Source organism: Ahaetulla prasina, chromosome 6 (assembly GCF_028640845.1).
Source record: "Ahaetulla prasina isolate Xishuangbanna chromosome 6, ASM2864084v1, whole genome shotgun sequence".
Taxonomy (NCBI): domain Eukaryota; kingdom Metazoa; phylum Chordata; class Lepidosauria; order Squamata; family Colubridae; genus Ahaetulla; species Ahaetulla prasina.
Genome location: NC_080544.1, coordinates 46,436,375 through 46,460,702, shown reverse-complemented (window position 1 = coordinate 46,460,702; position 24,328 = coordinate 46,436,375). Strand labels below are relative to the sequence as shown.

The 24,328-nt window shown below is 40.4% G+C and overlaps 1 protein-coding gene across 1 annotated transcript in view; it reads left to right on the top strand.

Annotated features, from left to right (window-relative positions):
• Positions 1 to 24,328, top strand: part of BTBD16 (BTB domain containing 16) — a 46,892-nt gene that overhangs the window by 5,073 nt on the left and 17,491 nt on the right. The window contains exons 3-11 of the mRNA XM_058187774.1: positions 918 to 1,077; positions 4,517 to 4,637; positions 5,637 to 5,713; positions 5,812 to 5,955; positions 6,485 to 6,610; positions 8,724 to 8,838; positions 13,250 to 13,319; positions 15,310 to 15,440; positions 22,967 to 23,086. Of these exons, the coding sequence (XP_058043757.1) occupies positions 918 to 1,077; positions 4,517 to 4,637; positions 5,637 to 5,713; positions 5,812 to 5,955; positions 6,485 to 6,610; positions 8,724 to 8,838; positions 13,250 to 13,319; positions 15,310 to 15,440; positions 22,967 to 23,086 (1,064 nt within the window). The remainder of the gene's footprint in view (positions 1 to 917; positions 1,078 to 4,516; positions 4,638 to 5,636; positions 5,714 to 5,811; positions 5,956 to 6,484; positions 6,611 to 8,723; positions 8,839 to 13,249; positions 13,320 to 15,309; positions 15,441 to 22,966; positions 23,087 to 24,328) is intronic.

Here is a 24,328-nt window from a genome sequence, read left to right as displayed (position 1 = left end):
CACTGACAAAAGAAATAACAATGAACAGATGGAAACTGCCATGATTTTACAAGAGAGGCAAGCCTCTTGCCTTCTGGATAAAGAAGCTCAAGAAAATGGTTAAGGGTGTTACTGCCATAAATTGTCTATATATAGATTTCTCATTCAAAATTAGAATATTCATTGGAATGCTTGTGTTGCATTGCCAACCTACCTTCTAACAACTGTTAATTAGAACTCTTATAGCCTCATTCCTCAGATGATCTATTTCCAGTCTGATGGATTAGAGGGAAAACCTAACCACACCAAAAAGTATCACTAAACTGGGTACCTTCAGAAAATGCTGCATCACCTTTACAGCTAAATCACCTTGTCAAGATGTGTCTTTGTTGCTTCACAAAGGCCTACGTCTAGCCTCCCAGTGCCTTTCACCCACCCATTTTCACAAAAATTATCACTGAGAATTTTTGGCAGAGATTTCATTTTCCTTTTGCTTTAGAGTGAGAGGAAGGATGTGTTCTTATGTAAGCCATCTTACATAAAAACACACCAGAGATTCCCTTTGAAAAATTTTGGTAGTCTCATAGAGAATTATTTAACAATATTATAAAGAATTCACTTTCAATTTTTCTTCAGTGAAAAAACCATTGCAAGACAACTGTCATTATCTCCATCTGTCATGGCTGAAACAGGAGCAGCTGGGGAAGTAGGCTGAAGTATCTGAATGGCCCTTAATCCAGCAATTTGATCCAAGACTGACAACTAGTTTATCTAAAGAAAATAATAAAATAAAGGCAAGAAGCAACTTTTACTTCTAGGACCTAACCATATTGCCTCTGAAATTTGGATTGCCTAATTATTTCCTTGATAGAGCAGACAATCAATCTCTTTAGATAAAATGCTGAGTGGGTAATGGGCTAAAAATGCTTTTGTATAAGATTTCAGAACCCATGAAACCACGTTTCTTCCGCAATCAAGCAGGACCCACCAATCGCTGGCAATTTCCATTCAGTTCACCCTCTGACTTACTAGGAATTTCACAGAATGCTAAAGCGAAACAAAATGGCCTCCATAAGAACTTGATTAGAATAATGACAGGTAAGGTGAAAAGTAGAAATACTGGCTGGGTTCAGATTCCACAATAAGAAATGCATTTGTTTTACCCTTCATTTAATAACAAGTTATGATGCACGGGTTCATATACTATGTGAAGCAGAGAAGTAAAACATATACAGGCAGTCCTTGAGTTATGACTACAATTGTGCCCAAAATTTCTGTTGCTAAGCAAGGCAGTTGGTAAGTGAGTCATGCCCTGTTTTACCATCTTTTTGCCACGGTTGTTAAATAAATAAATACAGGGTTTATTATTTATTTTATTTATTAATTTAATTTATATACCGCCCTTCTCCCGGAGGACTCAGGACGGTTTACAGCCAAATAAAAAACAGATTCCACAAAAATTAAAAAGCATTTTAAAAAACTAATTCAATTAGGCCGAGAATAGACTAAAACTATAATAAAACCCATATTAAAACTACATTAAGCCAGCCCTGTGCGATAAAACAAAAAGGTCTTTAGCTCGTGTCGAAAGGTCCGGAGGTCAGGGAGTTGACGTATCCCCGGAGGCAGCTCATTCCAGACGGCAGGAGCCCCCACAGAGAAGGCCCTCCCCCTGGGGGTCGCCAGTCGACATTGTTTGACTGACGGCACCCTGAGGAGACCCTCCCTATGGGAGAGCACGGGTCGATGGGAGGCTATTGGTAGCAGCAGGCAGTCCCGTAAATAACCCGGTCCTATGCCATGGAGCGCTTTAAAGGTGGTAACCAACACCTTGAATTGCACCCGGAAGACCACCGGAAGCCAGTGCAGCTTGCGCAGGAGAGGTGTCACATGGGAGCCTCGAGATACTCCCTCTATTACCCACGCAGCCGCATTCTAGACCAGTTGGAGGCTCCGGGTGCTCTTCAAGGGGAGCCCCATGTAGAGAGCGTTACAGTAGTCCAGGCGGGAAGTGACAAGGGCGTGAGTGACCGTGCATAGGGAAACCCGGTCTAGGAAGGGACGCAATTGTTAAACGAAACATGTGGTTTTGTTAGCAAATCCAGCTTCCTCCCTTTGACTTTGCTTGTTGAAAGCTAGCTGGAAAGGTCACAAATGATAATCACACGACCTGGGATACTGCAATTGTTGTAAATACATCCCAGTTGCCAATTTCCCAAAGTTTGATCACATGACTTTGGGGATGCTGCAACAGTCATCTGTGTGAAAACTAGTCATAAGTCATTTTTTTCCAATGCTGTTGTAACTCTGAGCCATCTGGTTGTAAATTGAGGACTACCTGTAAAGATTTAGTGGAAAGTGTCATTCTAATTATATACATTTTGAAAAATGCCAGTGAACTGTCACAAAACTATAAAAGATCAACTTAAGAACAGATGTTCAGAAAGGAAGATCGGGAATCCACAGACCATTTAACTTCTGTGCTGGGCAAATCATCAGAACAGACTGCCAAGACCTGCGTCTATGAGCACAGGGAAAAGAATGCCCACATTATCAGGCATCCTTCTATGACAGACTTACTAATTAGAAAAACCAAAGGAATGCTGTGCACATAGCATAACCTGATCTCAGTAAAAGGCCAGAGAGACTCGCATGATAGTCTTGTGAAAACATGGATAAAATGGGCTTGAGTGATTCAGTACATTCACAGCTGGTTGAACAAGTTCACTCCATGGCTTCTTATAAAATGATTGCATATTGAGTGATGTTCCCTTGGGCTCATCTTCTGCGTTGTGCTAATCAAGAAAATTGGAACTCATTTGGGGAATTGAATTAAATGTACAGATAATTGTCAAGCTAGGGGAGCTGGTTTAATACCTTAAAGCAGGGGTCTCCAATCTTGGCAACTTTAAACAAATAATTCCCTCAACACTGTCAAACTATTTACTAAATCTGCACTACTATTAATCTTCTCATTGTTCCTATCACCAATCTCTTTCCACTTATGACTGTATGACTGTAACTTTGTTGCTGGCAATCCTTATGATTTATATTGATATATTGACCATAAATTGTGTTGTAAATGTTGTACCTTGATGAACGTATCTTTTCTTTTATGTACACTGAGAGCATATGCACCAAGACAAATTCCTTGTGTGTCCAATCACACTTGGCCAATTAAAAAAAAAATTCTATTCTAGATTAGGATTCAGCTCCCAGAATCCCTCAGTCAGCTTTGCTGGCTGAGGGATTCTGGGAGCTGAAGTCCACAAGTCTTAAAGTTGCCAAGGTTGGAGACTCCTGTCTTAAAGGAGACCTTTGTTTATCTAAATTTACAAGGCCACCCAATTCATAACAACTCACAATGATATTAACAGAGTTAAACGTTTAAAGTGGCAAGAATAGGTGCATCAGAAAAGGAAAACAAAGACAAGAAATAACAGTACAGCATTAAGGAGATCTTATGTAATGCATGAGTGAAGAATTTAAAGGTCTTACTGGATAACTAAACATATGAGTGCACCAGGCCAATGGAACCACAGAATGCAGAAATAGAAGCATTAATTCAAGATAATGGGAGCTAATTGCTCAATTGAACTTTGTAGCAATCAAATCACACTTGGACTATTATATCCAATTCTGGGTATTGCAGTGAGGTGGTCCAAGAAGTCAAGATAGTTACCACAACCATGTGTTTGAACCCCAATCCCTTTTTATGTTATAGATATCCCTGAGCTGGAGCAAACAAATTACTAGGAACAATAAGTGTTTCAGAAATAAAGTATTATGAGGAACTAGGGATGTTTGCTTGACTACACAGCTGAAATGGGGTAGAAAACAGGAATCACATCTACACAGACCAGTCCTGATGGCTGTGTTTAGATAACTGATCATTGTGTAGTCAGTTAAAAATATCAGATTCCTGCCCTATAAAACAGAATTCCTCCTGGAGATTGAGATGGCCCTGATCCTGCTTGCCTGAATTATGTAAGGTGCTAAAGACCTGGTTTTCTGCCCCAGGTGTTGGGTCAGAAGGTCTTGTGAACCTGTCAAGATTTGTTGTTTTGTTGAACTGCTTGCTTTATGATTTTCTATATTTTATTTTTGTAGGAATATTTGACATTTAAATTGTACACTTCCTTGAGTTGCATGTCAAGTGGGGAGCCACAAAATATATCAGATTTATTTGCTGCCCATCCAGGCTTGAAGGAACTCTGGGCGGCTTACAACATTAAAAACTATAAAACTGTAAAACAGAAATATTTCTAGAAAACAATAAAATAGAATTACAATCAAAAGTTCATGGTTCATTGTGTTGTAAAAATCCATCCATTCCCACCAATTTTCAGGCATTCAGCCTAGCTATCTGCAGGCAAACTTAAGCAGTCCATTAGCAAAGAGAATGGTATAATGTTGAAGAAACGTAAGTGCCTCTCCCTTTTAGATCATACAGTTGAATTAATGGCATATGCAGTAAATATTGGTGCTACGTTATAGTTACTGGCATGCTTCCTTGCATTTTTTTCCAACTATCCAGTTGATAGCCCTGTGCCTCAGGAAAAAGAATTTGGGGCCTGGAAAACAAGTGCAGAACTTCTTGATGAATCCAGTAGCCAATCTTTTTCAAATATGTGGCCCCAAATCAAACCCAAACCCAGGTAAGAGCCAGAAATAGTTCTTAGTATAACACTTTAAATGCTTCAATATGGAAAATATTAATAGCTTATTTCTGGCTTATAGATGCTAAAGAAGGTAATATACCATATGGAAGCAACCAAAAATTATGGTTCCATTATGCTTAGTAATAAGAATATGCTTCCTATTTATAGAGGTAATATATTGCTAAACATTTCCAAACTTCTGCTGTTCTAAATAGACATTTTGGAATTTGAAACACGGGCAGAAGAAAGTTGCGAAAATTTCGTATGTCAGTGTTTTTCAAACTTGGTCACTTTAAGATATGTGGATTTCAACTCCTGCTGGCTGGAGAAATCTTGGAATTGAACTCCACACATGTTAAAGTTGCCAACTTTGAAAAACACTGATGCATGTCCATCATTCATGTAAAAGATGTCCTCCAAACGCATAATGGCATGTACATACATCATTATGTATTTGACATAATACATGCATTTGGCTGAACAATATGCAAATGTATGTGGAAAATTATCATTAGTTACTGGGTTAGTTTCAAAGTAAGCTACCATTGGTTCTCATTGAGAACCATTGGTGGAAACAAAGTTGGAAAATCAGTTTATTATGTATATAGTACATGTTAGATCACAACAAGTTACAGACATTGATAAATATTTAGCCAACTGCTACTGCACTCTCCTATAATCTTACTACTCATAGGGCTGACTTTCTCATATCCAGAGAGATTTATATAGGTCACTTTACACTTGGTAATTATTACTGCATTATACGGGTAATTTAAGTTCAGATCAAAAATATTACTATTTTTCACTTAAGTCCAATCTTCCAGATGTATTGAGGCTGTATCTTCTATATTCCCTGCCAGGATGACCCCCACAATTGCAATCCTGATTCCTCTGGTTTAGGAAATTTAATTTACAGCGCATTATATAAATTATGGCTTTTAATTAAATTAAGTGCATTAAAATCATGGTTTCATCACCCATTGTTTTTCCACTTAGGATATTCTCCCACCAAAGATTGCCCAATCAGATGCTTTTTTCTTATACACAGAAGATCACAGAAGGCATGGAACCAGGTAAGCTGTCTGAACTGAGATACATAAGCTGCATGACTGATTTTTCATCTCTAGAGAACTAGCTATGACTTTTAACTATCTTCCATCTCTCTCTTCAGATGTAACTTTGGACTGTTTGGGCTATGAATGGGAACTTCATCGAATGTATTTATTTAAATCCCATGTCCTTTCACAACTTCTTGCTGAAGCAGCACAGAATAGCCACTTCCCAAACACAAGAAGCATATTGAAATCTAGAAAAGGTATTGGTAGACGTTCCAAATTTATTTTTATATGTCTATAGACGTGTTTAAGACACTGAGGTTTTAATATATGGCATCTTCTATTTTATTGAATTCACAATGGTTTACAGCCAGAAAATTTCATGAAGACTTACTGACTCTTAGTCATAAATCTATAGTCATATTTTCCAGTTGGAATCAAAGAGTAAAATTAGGGTTGGTATTTGCTTATAGTATTTTTATATTTCTCCCTCTTCTATATGAGCAATCAAGATGTTCTAAGATAGAAAATCTTAGAAAAATGTTTAGTTCTTTGAAAATAACAATTAATAAAGTATAAATTAATAAATTAATGAGTAATTAATATTAATTAATAACTTAATAACAAACTATCATGAACTATTAAGATGTTAGTATATTAGTGGGCAAAATATATTAATGAAAAACAAATGATTTAGACATTTTTCTCTGTTTACTGTTGCCTTGAATAGGCCAAGTATGCTGCCTTTTTATAGTGTCATACTTCCTGTGTTTCCAATGTTTTTGGCAGGAACCCGTTGTTATAAACGCTGTCTACTAACTGGTCATAAGCCAGATGAATTCTACCAACAAGAGGAAAAATTGCCAAAAGTCACTATTGCTCTGAAGATTAGTGATCAAGATGTCACTCGGTTTGGTAATGCAAACTATCTTATTCTATAAATTGACTGTTTGCCATAGATATTAAGATGTTTCACAGACCAGTATCAGGGGAAAGGTTATATCTCTCATTGTAGTATACTGGTTAGTAATTTTTAAATCTTTTCCCACTTCATCTTCTAGGGCCTTTTAAAGCTAATTTTAAAAAAAAAACTTTAAAAAAATAATGTAGGTTGGCGGCCCCCCAGGGGGAGGGCCTTCTCTGTGGTGGCACCAACCCTATGGAACGAGCTACCTCCGGGGTTACGCCAACTCCCCGACCTCCGGGCCTTCAAATGTGAACTGAAGACTTTATTATTTCACCGAGCAGGACTATCCTAAGACATATTTTAGCAAAATTTTAATGGGTTTTAATCGGTCTTTGACTGTTTTAGTGATTCGGCCACTAAATATTTGTTTTTAATTGTTTTTAAATAGTGTTATTTATTATATTTATATTATATTGGTGTGTGTATTTTAATATTGGCTGTACATCGCCCTGAGTCCTTCGGGAGATGGTGCGGTATAGAAATGTAATTATAAATAAATAAAAATAAATAATCAATACAGGTAGTCCTCAACTTATGACCACAATTGAGCCTAAATTTTCTGTTGTTAAACAAGAGAATTGCTAAGTGAGTTTCACCTCATTTTACAACCTTTCTTGCCCCAGTTGTTAAGTGAATCACTGCAACTATTAAGCTAGTAGCGGAATTTTTAAGAGAATCTGGCTTCTCCATTGACTTTGCTTGTCAGAAGGTTGCAAAAGGGGATCATGTGACCTTGGGACACTGCAGCTGTCATAAATACTTGTTAGTTGCCAAGCAGCTGAATTTTGATCACATGACCATGGGGATGCTGTAATGGTTATAAGTGTGAAAAATGGTCATAAGTCACTAAGTCCATATAACCAGCAAAGTTAATGATCACAGATGGGAATTGTTTTTTTGGTTCCAGATACAGGTAGTCCTCAACTTACAACAGTTCATTTAGTGACCGTTTGAAGTTGCATGTAACTTCAAATGGTCACTAAATGAACTGTTGTAAGTTGAGAACTACCTATATTTGGAACCAAAAAAAATTCCCATCTGTGATTATTAACTTTGCCGGTTACATGGAAACGGGTTTAACATGAGTGCCCCATCTCTATCCTGATGACAAGCATATGAAACTAAAAATAACTGGAAAGAAATGGACTCAATGTGTTCCTCAGACTCCTTGCATGGAAACAGTTATACTGAGCTTAGGGCCTACTTGTATTTTATGTCTCGCAACAGTCTGTACTGTTTTGTATTCCCTAGATATCAAAAATGTTGAGCAATCTTTTTCAGAATCTGCTTTGATCTAGAATGCATGGGTGACTGAGAAAAGTGTTCTTGGTATCCATCTATTGTTCAAAATCATTGATGATGGGAGCAACTACTGTATATGTAGTGATAGTTCAGAAGGGAGTCGGTGGCTTAGTGGCTAAGATGCTGAGCTTGTTGTCAGCAGTTCAGCGGTTCCAATCCCTAGTGCCGCATAATGGGGTGAGCTCCCGTTACTTGTCCCAGCTTCTGCCAATCTAGCAGTTCGAAAGCACATAAAAAATGCAAGTAGAAAAATAAGGAAGTAACAGCATTCTGTGTGCCTTTGGTGTTGAGTCATGCTGGCCACATGACTACGGAGACGTCTTCGGACAGTGCTGGCACTTCGGCTTTGAAACCGAGATGAGCACCGCCCCCTGGAGTCGGGAACGACTAGCACATATGTGCGAGGGGAACCTTTACTTTTTTAGTCATAGTTCATTAGTAATTTCAAAGGTGCTTTTTCTTCCAAAAAGCAACTGGACTGTCTTGGTTTTTTTCTTTGAAAACATTTCACTTTTCATCCAAAAGCTTCTTCAGTTCTTTTTTCAAAGAAAAAAAACACCCAAGAAAGTCCTGTTGCCTTTTGAAGGGAAAAAACACACACACCAGTTTTAAGACAACCATGATCTGGATGATTGAGAATCTCCATAGACATTCTATAGTAATCTGAGTAAATATTCTGTTCAGGAGCAGGGGCAATGATGACCTCTTATTATATTTATAACCATGTGTTTATTGGCATATTCTGTTGAAACAATGAAGGCTTTGCTGTTGCACTCAAGAACATGTACAATTCTGAATCAGAAGTGAATGAAGAAGATGTTATAGGAATTCTTGCTGCAGCAGAAGTGTTACAGTTCCCCAGCCTTTTCCAAAAGTAAGTAGATTATGACACACCGTAATATAATTTGCCTTAGATTTGGGGAGTGAGTTATGCCATGGCACTCCTCTTATTACAAAAAATGTTCTGAGTGGGATGTCAGCTTTCATCAGCTAAAGTCTACCCCAAACTGTGTTTTAAACTATATTTATATTTAAATGTCAAGGGTAATTAGGTCAGTAATTGGAAACTTGTGGCTTCCTAAACTTTGATGAACTTTATCTACCAGCACAGAAGATAAAAGAGAAATTTAGGACTTCCGCTTGGTGCCACCTTTCTCGCTGGGTGCTAATTTATGGCACTCCGCACTGGATATGGTAAAAGCCGGTGAAAACAGCAACAAACAGCTGTTCCCGGCTTCAATTTCCCTCTCTGGTTGAAAGAGAGAGAAAGAGCAGGGGGGGAGAGTGGTAGATTCCCCTAGGGGCTTTGTTTTTGTTATGCAAAGTCCCGAAAGGTCGAATCCCATTGAATCCTCCTTTAATCTCCAGTATTCAGTGCGCTTCTGCAAAAGCAGGAAAAGAGGAAGGTGTCCACTTCTGCTAACAATTGATTTCTTTTTGTGGATTTCTATAAGCAGACGGAAGAAGCATGAGTGAACAATTATTGGTTGGCAAGTATTTTTGACTTTCTGACTTCCACCTTCTTTAAAAAGAGAAATTTTTCCCCCCTTCCTTTAATTGTTTAAAATGGCGTTTGAGAGCAACTGAAAGTAGAGTGATAAAGGGAAGGGAAAGGAAAGGAGCCTTGCTGCGAAATCGAAACTGAATGGAGATTTTATCTTATTGTGTTGGACTGTGGATTGTTGGATTATATTACGTTGTTTAAGTATTTCATAAGGGGATTCTCAGCAAGAACTTTGCCATGAAGGTTCTTTCAGAAGAATGGATTCGTGACTTTATACAGGATTACACAGAAAGAATGTATTTAATTATTCAAAAATACGAATTGATAAAAAATGGGGACGTTTTGGATGAGAGCTTGGAGGAAATTAACCAGTGTAATCAGGACTTGGAAAATGGAATGAAGGAGATACAAACAAAAGTGGATAAATATGCAGATATGATCATGAATAAACAAGTTGATGTAAAGAAGTTTTCTTTAAATAGTTTGGATGAAATGCCTGAATTTGTGCTACAGGAGGCTGTCTCCCGAACCGAAAAAACTCACAGGGTTAATGCTTTCCAAGAGTTCTCTTTTTGGACTGATGAAATATATGGCAGTAATTTGTGGATTCTTGGACATAAGGAACTACTAGGAAATATTGTGACTGACTTTTCAAAAGGAGTAATGAAGGAAAGACAGAGATTAATGCATCAAAAAAAATGGCAAGAGACAAAAGTATTATCCTTGAAACAAGGTTGTTTTGAAATATTAACAGACAAAAATATTAGTGTCCCTGAAAGACAATATGTGAGGAAGATCTGGAAGAAATGGGTTGATTATATGTTTTATATCTATCATAAAAGACTAGATATTTGGATTTATACTGGATTTTGATGAGGAAGGACTAAAGTTGAATAGATATTGTAATTTTCTGTATTGAAATTTTATAATGTGTTGTATTGAATTTTAAATAGAATATTCTCGAAAGATCTTATGTAAGAAAGACCTGGGGGGAAAATTATATGGTTATAGAAGCTATAAGGGAGATATTCTGAATTGGATTGGATTTTTATGCTTTAGCTGGTTTTAAATACTTTAGGATTAATTTGTTCTATTGATTTATATATTTTATTACTGTTAATTGTTAATTTTTTCTTTTTTGAAGGATTTTGGTTATGTTAGGAGGAAGTCAGAGCTAGAGAGGGAAAATTGGTATAATAGTTTTGGGGAAAAATTTTCTTAGCATATGTTTTCTTAGCATATATTTTATTTTTAACTATACTTTGTGCTTGTTCCGGGAAGTCAGGGGGGAGGGGGGAGGGGATTAGTGAAGGGAGGGGGGTTGGGGGGAAAGGGGGAAAAAAAATTTGTAAAACTTTTTGAATAAAAAAAAAGAGAGAGACATTCAGCCATATTTTATTTATTTATTTGATTTTTATCCTACCTTTATTACTTTATAAATATTTGAAGGGAACAAACATAAACAGTACTTTTTTCTCTTCCTGTTTTCCCTACAACAAAAATCCTGTGAGGAATGTTGGGCCCAGATAGAATGACAGGCCCAAAATCATCCAGCTGGCTTTTGTGATGAAAGCAGGACTGGCCTCTTGGTTTCTAGGCCAGCACCTTCACCAAGCTGAGTCTCTACAAGCAAACAGCCATCAGATGCATTTTAGCCTCAGAATTTCTTTAGCCACCCAGTGGGAAATTCTGGAAGTGTCTCTCAGTGATTCTTCAGAGAATCAACTTGAAGACAGTTTCAGAATTCTGTATAGGAGAAGTGCAGATTTCCCATGCCTGATCTAAACTATTGTTTCTCTAGTAATATTGTAAATCAGATTTCACAGACTTCACTAAACCTGTAGGCTTTCAAATATGTTCAAAGTTATCTCTCATAACTTCTAACCACAATAGAGTATTACCAATGTTCATGCTGCTATAATTCTTTCGGGATTAAGAGATGTCCGATACATTTGAAGGTTTCCAGGTTGGAGAAAGCTGCTGTATTTGCTTATGTTAATCACCCAATAAGATCCAGTGAAGTTTTGCATCTTCTTGTGTCTTAACTTCTAAACCAGGTTTAAAATATTATTGGCAAAATTTTCTGTATTCCTATACATCTTTTGAAGCCAAACAATATTAGAGTGAGAAAATGATAGAAATGTATCTCTCTCACCCAATAAGAACACAAGATCATGTCTGGAAACATTGAATGAATAATTTAAGTTGTATAGTTTTAAATGTGCTTTATAAAATTTGACAATAGAATAGAATAGAATAGAATAGAATAATTTTTTTTATTGGCCAAGTGTGATTGGACACACAAGGAATTTGTCTTCGTGCATATGCTCTCAGTGTACATAAAAGAAAAGATACGTTCATCAAGAATTCTAAGGTACAACACTTATTGATAGTCATAGCGTACAAATAGGCAATCAGGAAACAATAACAAAATAAATCATAAGGATACAAGCAACAAAGTTACAGTCATTCAGTCATAAGTGGAAGGAGATGGGTGATGGGAACGATGGGAAGATTAATAGTAGTGCAGACTTAGTGAATAGTTTGACAATGTTGAGGGAATTATTTGTTTAGCAGAGTGATGGCGTTCAGGAAAAAACTGTTCTTGTGTCTAGTTGTTTTGGTGTGCAGTGCTCTGTAGCAAATCATTTTGAGGGTAGGAGTTGTTGACTTCCTTATCTTGAAAAAAAATCAGTAGTTAAACAAATTTTTAAAACATTGGTGGACTTCTGCTTTAAATTGCTAGAGAAGTGGTAAGATGAATGAACATTCACTGACAGGTTATCTTAAGCTTGCAAGTTTCCCCATTAATGCAAAAATGTTTTGTGATGAAGCAACAGTGGTGCCTGGTGCACAATTCTTCTGTCTTCTCACTTTCATAAGATAAATTTGAAAGTATGTGCATGGTGTAGAATGATAGTTGAAAGACTGGGTAACTCAGTCTTGAAAAAATGTTAACAATTATTTCAGATAGATAAAAACATCATATCAGGTTTCTACCATAGTATTGGGGCAGAATTTTTAAAACACCTTTATGTCCATGGATGTCTCACCATCAAAAATCTGCTGTTTACTTTGATATAAATAATTGTTTTCCGTTGTTTGGGGATTTTAATAAAAGGAACAGGAAGGAATTACTGTTTAATTTCTGTCTTGATGTGATATCTTGGGTTAATTTCTCCTTCCCCTTAAATTTTGTTTTAAAAACACAGAATATTTTGATTTCCCTTCATTTCTGTCTTGTCCCTAAATGGCCTTTATACAAAATTCAGACAAGTTGGCCAGCAATTCTAAATAACTACTTTTTGCCAAGAGACTTTAAAGATCTCCAGAAGAGCCATTTTTATTTGTCTGACTGAACCGGGGGGCGGGGGGCGGGGGAGGAGAGCAGCTTTACTTTTCCCACAGAGAAATAAAGTATTTGACCATAAAGCAAACTGTGTTGTCCCTGAGAGAATTGTATAATTAAACATGAGGTAAACAAATATTGTTTCCCCGCAACAGTAGTCTGCTATGCCCCTTGAGAGGATAAATGCTGCAGAGTGAGCTAGGCTAAGCTGGGTATGAAGAGAAAGGATTCAAGATGATTCTCTGAGGAATCACTGAAATACACAGCAGACTTTCCCACCCAGGGGCTGAAGAAATGCTGTGACTTGCAAAAATGCATCTGGTTTGCTTATAGAGAGCCAAAGGCTAGAAAGATTACTTGACTTTCTCACTTCTTTCTTTTCGTTCTCTTCTTAACCCTCTCCTCACTTATAGCCGAATCTTTTCTGCCCAGGTGCATCCAGGTCATGAGAAGAAGTATTTGTCCTACCAATGTCTGTAGATATTATACTGCAGGCTGCAAGGTGAGCTGCTTTCTTTTAAGTACTAAGCCAATATATACTAGTCTTAACAGGCACACTTTGCTTTCCTTATGTTTGTGCAAGTTTTTGTGTAGTTGTGATGATGATCTGGAACAATTAGGTAATTAGAACTAAATAAATAAATAGGTAATTAGAACTAACTTAGGGAAACATCATGTTTACCTAAGCTAGATAATCAAAATGTCCCGTCTACATCCATTGACTCCACTTAGTAACACATTTAGAAACAATTTTACAAGCAAGTTTACAAGCAAGTCTAACATTTCTTGAAAAAAAATATATAGAAATACTCAATAAATAAATACGTAAATGCTCAAAATGCTACCTCAATTCAACAACTACTTCAACCACAACCACAAGTAACCATCAACCCACCAAATAATTTATCCTTACTTATCAAAAGACGCCATTGAACGTGAACAGAAACGTCCAAATGCTATTTTATTTGGCCTGGATGACAAACAATGAATCCGATGATATCACTAAGGTTCACAACATTATAAGAAACTCCCATAAATCAAACATCTCCCCTGATGAACATCATCAAAATTTCAAGAGACGACCCTGAATACAATGATGGCTCGGTGGCTCCACAATTTTGCACAGTTATTTGCAAAATTGATTCCATCAAAGGCATATTCATCCATGTGATAAATTCCATTGCCAAAACCAACACCAGCCAAACTTCGCTCATGTCCTGACTTATCCATATTGCAAAGAATCTGCTCCTGTGAATTCCGATCAGAACTTAAAAGATGTCAAGACCAAGGAGATACTGACTTGTACATCGACTATCATGCCAACTATATCAAAAGAAAGTCCCATAACCCACATTCTAACACCCAATCCTCTTCCATCCAACCCCCCATCATCCAAATGGGCACACACACACACCTAACTTCCTCTATAACAACTACTACTGACCTTAAATGCAACCTACTTAATGCAAGAAGTCTTGTAAATAAAATACCTGAATTCCTCCTCTTACTAAATACAGCTATATTCAAATTTTGAGCTTAGAAAACTTAGAACTACGCCAACTTCAGTCTGACCTAAGTGTAGTATATAAAATTATCTGCCACAATGTCCTACCTGTCAATGACTACTTCAGCTTCAACCAAAACAATCCACGAGCACACAATAGATACAAACTTAAAGTGAACGGCTCCAAACTTGATTGCAGAAAATATGACTTCAGTAACAGAGTGGTCAGTGCCTGGAATGCACTACCTGACTCTGTGGTTTCTTCCCCAAACCCCCAAAACTTTAACCTTAAACTGTCTACTGTTGACCTCATCCCATTCCTAAGAGGGTCTGTAAGAGGCGTGCATAAGTGCACCAGTGTGCCTGCCCTAATATTCCTTTTTATTTTTACTCTTTTCATGTATTCAAATTATGTTTATACTTTTACCTGTTATCTTATATATGCTTGACAAATAAATAAATAAACTGATTTCTTTACTTCGTTTTTCCCCCTCCTTCTTCATCAGTTGGTTGCCTCTTACTGGGTTTTAATGAAACTTGCACCCATCTGTTCAATGAGAAAATTCTTTACTTGTAACAGACCCTTTACTTGTTTAAGAAGGAGGTTTCTGGAAACAGTTTTTAAATAAATTGGTTTTATCTCCAGGATTGAAACCAACAGTCCTGCAGATCTCTGACTGTAGAGGTGCTCTTCGAATTCTTTAGAAATTGAAAACGAGATTTTTTTACATACAGTACAGAAACTTAGTGCAAACTCAACAGAGATCTGCAAATCTTCCTGGGTCCAAATCTAAATGTATTAGTTGCACTTTCATTTTATAACATTAGATTTGCAACTGTTAAAATGTCATCCAAAAAGAAATGAATGTTCTTTTTTTGTCTCCACTCAAATGTAGATACAGTAGTTTAATTTCCAGTTTCTGCCACAAGATGGTTCTAGAGTTCAGAATTTCATTAACTTCTCTTTTTCTCCCCATTTTGGAAACAGTATAAGCAACCTTCCTTGATCACTATCTGTGAAAGATGGACGGAGGTAAACCTTGTCCCACAGCTTGGCTCGCAAATATGTCTGCGGAACCTGCCACTGGAGCTCCTACAGAAAGTGCTTAAATCTCCAAGGTCAGAAAGTACTTGGTTAAAAAGAGGGGTTCCTGAATGCACTTCTTAGATTGAGTAAAGGTCCATCAAGATAACGTAAGAAAGGTTGCAAGTTGCTTCAGTAAGTCTCCTCTGCCTGGCAGCAACTACCCCCAGGCCTGAAATCACTTGTGCATGCAAGCACCTATAGACACATCCCCACCTGACAGCAAGCCCGCCCACCGCCAGCCCCAAAATCAAGCATAGCTTCCCATTCTCAGTCTGCCATCCAGCAGTAGCCACCCTGGACCTGAAATTGCTAAACTGGGCACGACTTACCTGCATGCTGACCTGGTGCAAGCCACCTGGGACTTGCAACTTCCTATCGACTTCCCTTCTGACTTTGATTGTTAAAACCTGGCAGCTCACTTAGTGACCCATTATCCTCAAGGAACAGCACTAGGGACTGCTGGGATTGCCATCACTAAGCAATGCAGACATGTGACATTAAACCTTTTAACCGCATTGGTTACCAGTGGAAATTCTGGTCCCAATTATCATCATCATTAATCAAGGACTACATTGTAATGGGTAAAATGCAAGTACTATTTTAGCAAATATAAAATAGCAGGCGTTGCAGCATAAAATGCAAAGAACATGTGTGTGTTAATCTTCACTTAGCAGTGATATCATAATTATATAGGTAGCTGTTAACTACCTTACTTGTAAGGATGTAGAGATTAAGGAGAAAGGAAGTACAGCAGAGTCAAACTGGTCCCACTGGCTAGACCAGACTTAAGAAATCAACTAAACAGGAAGGCTATTTTTATCCATATTACCATGTTTCCCCAAAAATAAGACCTCCCTAGATAATAAGCCGTCCCCTGAAAATAAACCCTCCCCCCAAAAAAAGTCCTACCCCCAAAATAAGCCCCCCCGAAAGCCGGTCCCCACCATTTCCTTTGGTTAGGGTTAGAGAGACAGAGCTGAAATCAGGTAAGATGGCAAGAGGAGCCCCATCTTGCTCCACATGTCCCAAAATAATAAGATCTCCCCGAAAATAAGGCCAAGTGCTTATTTCGGGGTTCAAAAAAATATAAGACAGGGTCTTATTTTCGGGAAAACATGATAGCTATATTAAATGGAACCTTTCAAATCTGAATGTTATTGTTCCATCCTCCTTCGCCTCCGTCTGAGTGATGGCTTAATTAGCTGGCACTATCAGCTCTGGCAGCAGTATAGCGAACGTCTGCCAAGTTCTCTGATATCTCCTTCGACGGTGGTGAATCACTTCAGCTCTCAGTTAATCAGTTGATTTGCCAGCTACGAAGAGACACAGCAGTGCTCACTGCCCTTATATCCTGTGGGGTGTGGCTCCATGACTCAGCACTTCCTAGGCCTGCCCCACCCCTGCTTCTGTTGTTCCCTCCTCTCCTGCCTAAGAAACCTAGGATCCAACCAAGCCTGATTGCTATCAGCTGGGTCTGAAGGCATGGCCTGGGGGGGAAGAGTCAGGGGATGGAGGCCTCATTATCTCTTCCACCTGGCCTGCTTCTGGCTCCTGGAGCTGAGCCAGGGGAGCCGGTGCTCCCGAGGTAAGTCCTGGCGGCCCTTCTCCCTCACTTTCCAAGTCACCTTCTGGCAGGAGGCCCGGCTCGGGGGGTGCAGACACAACACTTATGATCTGATTCACCAGATAATGGTTGAATCTGATCATTGTGAATAGTGAAGCTAGGCCATTTTAGACTAAATGGTCTTGTAGTCCCACTTCCCATGCATATTGTTATGTATCTTTAATTGGTTCAAATAGTTTTGGCGGGAAACAAGCACGTTGTTGATTGGTTGAAGCCGCCTGGTAAAATGTATAAAAGGAGAGGTTTTTCCCCAGCCCTTTCGCTGGGTTCACCCTATATTAAAGAGCTGTTGTCACTACCCTGGTCTCCAGCCTCGTTACTTCCCGAACTTAACACTGGCGACGAGGATGGGATCTCGAGGTTAAGGAGCACCAGAACTGAGCTGAAGCACGGAAGAACCGAACCCAGCAAACACAGGGCAGAAACGCGGAGATGGCCAGTTACACTCCGCCCGCACCGTTTGACCCAGCTAGAGAGAAATGGGGAACGTATATGACCCGTTTCGAAAGCTTTCTAGAAGCCAATGAACTGCAAGGAGTTCCAGACAACCGCAAAAGGGCATACTTCTTGAGCCACTGCGGTCCTGAGGTCATCGACATCGCGGAAGCCCTGGCAGAGCCAACGCCGGTACAATCGGTATCGTGGCAAACTCTGCAAACCCTGCTAAAACCATTTCGCCAACGCCGTCCAAATCGTGCGGCGTTTTGAATTTGGAGAGCGCCGACAGCAGATGGGCGAATCCATCGGTGACTACATGGCCGCCCTGAAAGCCTCCAAAGACTGTGGATACCGAGACCTGGACGAGGTGCTGCTGGAGCAACTCATCAGGGGTCAGAGACATGCGTTTGCGGGCGGCTGCTATCGAAAAGCAATCTGACGCTGGCAAACGCCTGGACGAAGCCAGAGCGCATGAAATGTCCACCCAAGCGGCGGAGACACTGCAAAAGCCTCTCACAAAGGCGAGCACAAAGTCAACCCCGTGCACCAAGAAGAGATCCAGACCGAATCCGACGGTGAGGATGAGGAAGGGTCTGCCGAACCGAGAAACGGGCCAAGAGGACCGATGAATGCGGAAGCTGCGGTGGTCAACACCAGCGCCAACGCTGCAAGTTCAAGGACGCAACATGTCGGCGGTGCGAGAAGAAGGGCACCTAGCTCAAGTCTGTCGAGCTCCCCAACCTTCCCGCCGAAAATTCAAATCGGCCAATCAGAGCGGATCGGCAAGGCGACCCGCGATTGGCTCAAACAAAAAGGCGGATTCAACCAAACGACTGTGGTCATAGGCGCGCCTCAACCCGGTGGAGAAAAGATCTTCACCAAACCCAAAATAGAGGAGTACGGTGCCGCTCAAGTGGACACGGGTCAGCGATCACCATCATGTCCTGGGACACTTTGGCAAAGTCGCTGCCATCAGTCGCGGCGCCACCTGCAAACACAACGGCTACGAGTCCACGACTACCAAGGGAATCGCATCCCTGTTCGAGGGACCACCTCTGTCCGAGTCGAGCACGGACCACACAAGAAGACCCTGCCCATCACGATCGTCGAAGGACCCTGCCTGGTTGTTGGGACTAGACTGGTTTCGTGCACTGGGCATGGGAGTGACTGGCATCTACAGAAGTGACTGTAACCTGAAAGACATACTCATGACTGAGTTCAAGATGTCTTCAAGGACTGCCTGGGCAAGTACAAGGGACCCCTATTTCCTTCAACTTAGACCCCAGGTAGCTCCATTAGGTTAAAGGCAAGGAGAGTCCCTTTGCCCTTAAACCAAAATTGACAAGGAGCTAGATAAGCTCATAAATCAGGGATTTTGGTGCCAGTCGATCACGCAAAGTGGGAGGCGTAATCGTCACCCCAATAAAACCAGACGGGTCAATTAGAATCTGCGCTGACTACAAGGCGACGCTAAACAAAGCCTTACAGAAAAGCGCTTACCGGTTCCGTGGTGCAACACTTGCTGCACTCTTTGGGGCAAGGGCAAGTCTTTGCAAAGTTAGACTTGGCTCAAGCCTACCAACAACTGCCCGTGAGACGCCAACACAGCGAAGCCCAAACGATTGTAACTCACAGGGTGCATTCAAGTGTACCCGATTACAATTTGGGGTGAGTGTGGCACCAGGGCTGTTCAAAACTTAATGGAACGACTTCTGCAAGGGCTCCCAGGGTAGTTCCTACTTGATGATGTATTGATATCAGCGAAAACATGGAGGAATTGGGGAGCGTTTGAGAAAGGTTCTGGGCATTTTCGGTCAGCGGACTAAAGGTTAAAGTGAACAAATGCCAGATAGGGTAGAATCCGTCGAATTCTTGGGCTACCGAATAGACAAGAAAGGAATTCACCCCACTGAGAGCAAGGTCAAGGCAATCAGAAAGGCTCCAGCGCCCAAAAACAAAACAGAGCTACAGGCATTCCTGGGGCTAGTGAATTTTACGGTCTTTTAAAAACAAAGCGACCGTTGCTGAACCGCTGCATAAACTTCTAGGAAAAATACTGTTTGGTCTTGGGGAAAGTCGGAAAATAGGGCTTTGAAGCAGTAAAAACCTGCTCTCGGCGATAGCCTGCTCATCCAGTATCATAGCTCATTGCCCTAGTGCTGGTTTGCGATGCCTCCCTTACGGGTGGGGCTGTGCTCAGCCACAGACTCCCAAACGGCACAGAAGCCCCTATAGCCTTCTACTCCAGAGCGATGTCCTCCCAGAGAGGAACTATAGCCAGTTAGATAAGGAAGCGCTAGCAATTGTGTCAGGGTAAAAAGTTTCACGAATATGTTTTGGGCGAGACTTTGAAATTGTGACTGACCACAGACCGCTGTTAGGATACTGGCTGGCGACCGCCCAACGCCTGTGGCACTTTCGCCACGATTGACCCGATGGACTATATTCTTAGCCGCTTATTCTACAAGCTGCAGCATCGACCAGGAAAAGAAGTGGGGCATGCAGACGCGTTAAGCAGATGCCCACTACCAGGGGCGATCGAAGACCCCACTCCGGGGACGCCCATCCTTCTAATTGACTCTTTGGACTCTGTCCCAGTCACATCTAAGGAAGTGGCTCGGGCATCATACCGGGACATTGTGTTGAGGACTGTACTCAGTTGGGTGCAAAGAGGGTGGCCCTGCGCCCGAACGGTTAAGGATTTTGTAAAAAAACGTGAGGAGCTCTCGGCTCAAGGGGGGTGCCTGCTATGGGGCGATCGAGTGGTAATCCCGGAGAAATTGAGGGGAAGGGTATTGGATCTCCTCCACGAGGGTCACCCAGGGATCGTAAGGATGAAGGGGCTAGCAAGAAGCTATGTGTGGTGGCCACTCATGGACTCAGAGATTGCTGAGAGGGTAGGGAAATGCCAGGCTTGCCAAGAGTCCAGACCTCTACCCCCAACGGCCCCAGCCAGGGAATGGGAAAAACCCCAAGGGCCCTGGTCGAGAATCCACATTGATTTTGCCGGCCCCTTCCACGGCCAAACTTTCCTAGTGGTTGTCGACGCTTTCTCTAAATGGTTGGAGATCATACTCATGAAATCCATGACAGCCGAGGCAGTAATCGCAGCCCTGCGCCACCTATTCGCAACCCACGGGTTACCTGACACGCTGGTATCCGACAACGGCCCGCAATTCACGGCAGCCCAGTTTGAGGAATACTTGGCAGATGAGGGCATCCGACATGCCCTCTCTGCGCCTTTCCACCCTGCGTCGAATGGCCTTGCAGAGCGTTCCGTTCGGAGCGCTAAGGAGGCATTGTCCAGGCTCAAGCCAGGTGACTGGCAAACCAAGATAGATTTCTTTCTGGCCGTTCAGCATAGAACCCCAAGCACTGCTACAGGCAGAAGCCCAGCCGAATTGTTGATGGGACGGAAGCTCCGGTGCCCACTAGACCGTTTGAATCCCCATTACACACCAGAGGGTTACAAGGGGGAACTAGAAAAAACGAGAGGAATGGGCATAGGCGACCGGTGTGGGCCCGCAACTATGGGGACGGCCCAGGTTATTTGCGTGACTACGTCGAAAAATAACATGTAAATAATATGTAAATAGAGGCAAAGTGTTTTCTGGGAGGGAAGGAGTGTTATGTATCTTTAATTGGTTCAAATAGTTTTGGCGGGAAACAAGCACGTTGTTGATTGGTTGAAGCCGCCTGGTAAAATGTATAAAAGGAGAGGTTTTTCCCCAGCCCTTTCGCCGGGTTCACCCTATATTAAAGAGCTATTGTCACTACCCTGGTCTCCAGCCTCGTTACTTCCCGAACTTAACACATATTTCTTGGAAATATTTATTGTTGTTGTAGAAACAGTAACACTAAAAAAGTGAACATCTGCCAGTCCTCCCCCCTCTTCAATATATTCTATTTTTCTTGAGCTTATAAGATTGGAGCTTCATAATAAGAAGTGAAAATTGACCCAGGGCAGAAAAATAGCAATGAATGATCAGTGTACAATTATCCATTTTAGCTTTCTTGCCCCCCACCTTCACTCCCCCTTTGTGCATTTTATCCCCAAGTGATTAGGTAGCATGGATCTTGAATATACCTTTCCAGACAAAGATGCTGGTCAGCTGGGGAGCTATATGTAGCAGGCAGGTGACAGGTCCTTCAGCTCTATTAGCTCAAATTCTCCATTTTCCTAATGAGTTACAGTATATAGCCAGACTATTTCATTTTCACGCTGGTGCTGAAAGTTGCCCACATTTTCCACATTTCTAATCTTTGAACAGACTCTTGTCTTGTCTGAGCCTTTCATTAATTTCACTCTTCTCGGAAAGCAATTAGCTTCCTCCCCCAAAGATTTAAGAGCTGTTCTTTTCAATTTTCCTTGTCATTACATGGTCTTCACAAAAGCCTCTGTCTTCTTGGGTTATGTGATGTTAGTCTGGCCATTTCTCAGCCTCACCTCCTCCCTGCAAAGTCTTCTTTATGGATAGGATGAGGGTCAAGAAGATAACATTTCATCAGATTAGTTTAGGAAGCAACTAGTTGCCAAGACTTGTCTTGATTAGACAGTAGATATTATACTAGCAATCCAGTGGAGATACTTATTAAAAATGCAGGAAATAGCAATAGCACTTAGACTTATATATCACTTCACAGTGCTTTACAGCCCTCTCTAAGCGGTTTACAGAGTCAGCATGTTGCCCCGAACAATCTGGGTCCTCATTTTACCGACCTCGGAAGGATGGAAGGCTGAGTCAACCTTGAGCCTCTCAGAATCGTAACGAGCAGTGAGTTAGCCTGCAGTACTGCATTCTAACCACTGTGCCACCACATGTATAGAGAATATGCATCAGTAAATAAAATTATGTTTTGTTTTTAAAGCAAAGTCATATCTGACTGCTAATGTGTTGACAATATTTTTATAGATTAGAAGTAATCATCACAATATTCTAGACCAGTATTTCTCAGCCATGGCAACTTTAAGATGGGTGGACTTCAGCTCTCAGAATTGCTGGCTGCAAATTCTGGGACTTGAAGTCCACCCATCGTAAGCTGTCAAAGTCGAGAAACACTGATCTAGATTTTGGGTTGGGCTTTCACATTTAAACTGCAACATAATCAAAGTTCTCTGGACTTCTTCCTTGTTAAAGTCGGTCCCTGCACCTACTGAAAACCGAAATGGCATTGATGTTAATCTTAATTGCACTATTTCAAAGGTTAAAATCTTTTTTTTAAAAAAATATACAAGTTTGTGCCTTTGGCTGCTATTAAACTTAGCATTTTGCAAACACTGGGCCATATCATTTGCTGTTTTTGTAATTACAATCCTTATCTGCCATTATCCACATTAATTAATGTGCTGAAATATATTACATGCATTTGAATAGAAATTTTGAAAACGCGATTAAAGGGAAATTAAATGTTTTTGCTATGTCTTAAAATGACTGCTCTTTAAAAAAAATTTACTTTAAAATATAACTAATTGATTAATATTTCTTCTTTTGCCAGGTTGTTTACCATCAATGAATTCTGCCTCTTGAGAACTGCACTATACTGGGTATTCCTGCAGCAAAATCCCAAAATTCAGATAATCCCATCTTATAATACTATCCTCACATATTTTAGCAGGTATACTTTTGTTCCATGGATCATAACCCTCCTCTAAAGTCTTGGGCTTAGGCCTGATTTCCTTCAGCTCTCAGCCTAAATTCAAAATTCTTCTGCTAGCAAGCTTCATTTGGCTAATTGCAGGAGTTCTACCTATTGCAAGTGGAAAAGGAAAGATGGATGTGGAAAAGGATGGGGGGGGGAGCCTTTTTTAAGCCACACCCACTATGTAATGATATGAGATTCCCAGATCCAACATGGTCTTCAACACAGGAAGTTCTAAATGGGCTATATTATTATATTTCTCAAAAGTTCTATGGTATCAGTTGAGCTATGAAAGAGAGCTGGCCTCAGATAAATGACTAATAAGAGTTGGAAGGTGCCCTTCAGGCCAACCCTGGCTCCCTGCAGAAATCTTCCCCTATGTTTTACAGCTGAACCTATATCCTTCCAATCCCAGTCAAACATAATATAAAGAATTAGCAGTCACTTAAGATGCGTCTGCTGTTGCTAAGGCAGAAAGCAGCAGGTCATCCTTTTCATGTCCTTTCCTGACCCAAATAGAATTCCAAGAAGTGAGCCAAATTCATGAAAGATTTTCAGCCTGGCTTGTGAAATATACTTTTTGTGGTTTAGGTTGATTTCTTTTAAAAGACTGTCTTAACACTGCTGGTGCCATCCCATGAACCATTCTTTCCTGTGAGTCATGGACCACTATAAAGAAATCACTGTTGGAATCAAAAGAGAGTTCCCATGCCTGGAATATCAAATGCTCTTCTTTTTTATCTCTCCCTTCCATCCCCCCCAGCCCTGCCTTTTTCACCAAGTGATAAGCCTAGATGAATCATTGTTTATTAGCTTGACCTGAGAAGCACTCGTTCTATCAAAAGATTTCTGAAAATAAGGGCATTTGCAGCCAGGCACATGTGCAGGATGAATGTGATGCATAAACTCATTCTTCTACAGGTTACATTTAATATAATGTACATCATACAGTAAGATGAGGTGGTTAAGCAATCTGCATTTCAAAGGCAATTGTCTTTCAAAATAGCTGATTAATAGACCAGAAATCCATCCTTTTAATCATCTCATTTAATCTTATTGAATTTTAAATATTCTTGACATTTACAGATTTGTATTCTGTCAGCTTAATATAATCTTCTGTAACATGCTTCAGTTTGAAATAGCTGAAAAGGGGATAAATAGATCATGTAACACTTACTTATTAAGCCATGTGGAAATGGTATGTACATGTAGACAGTA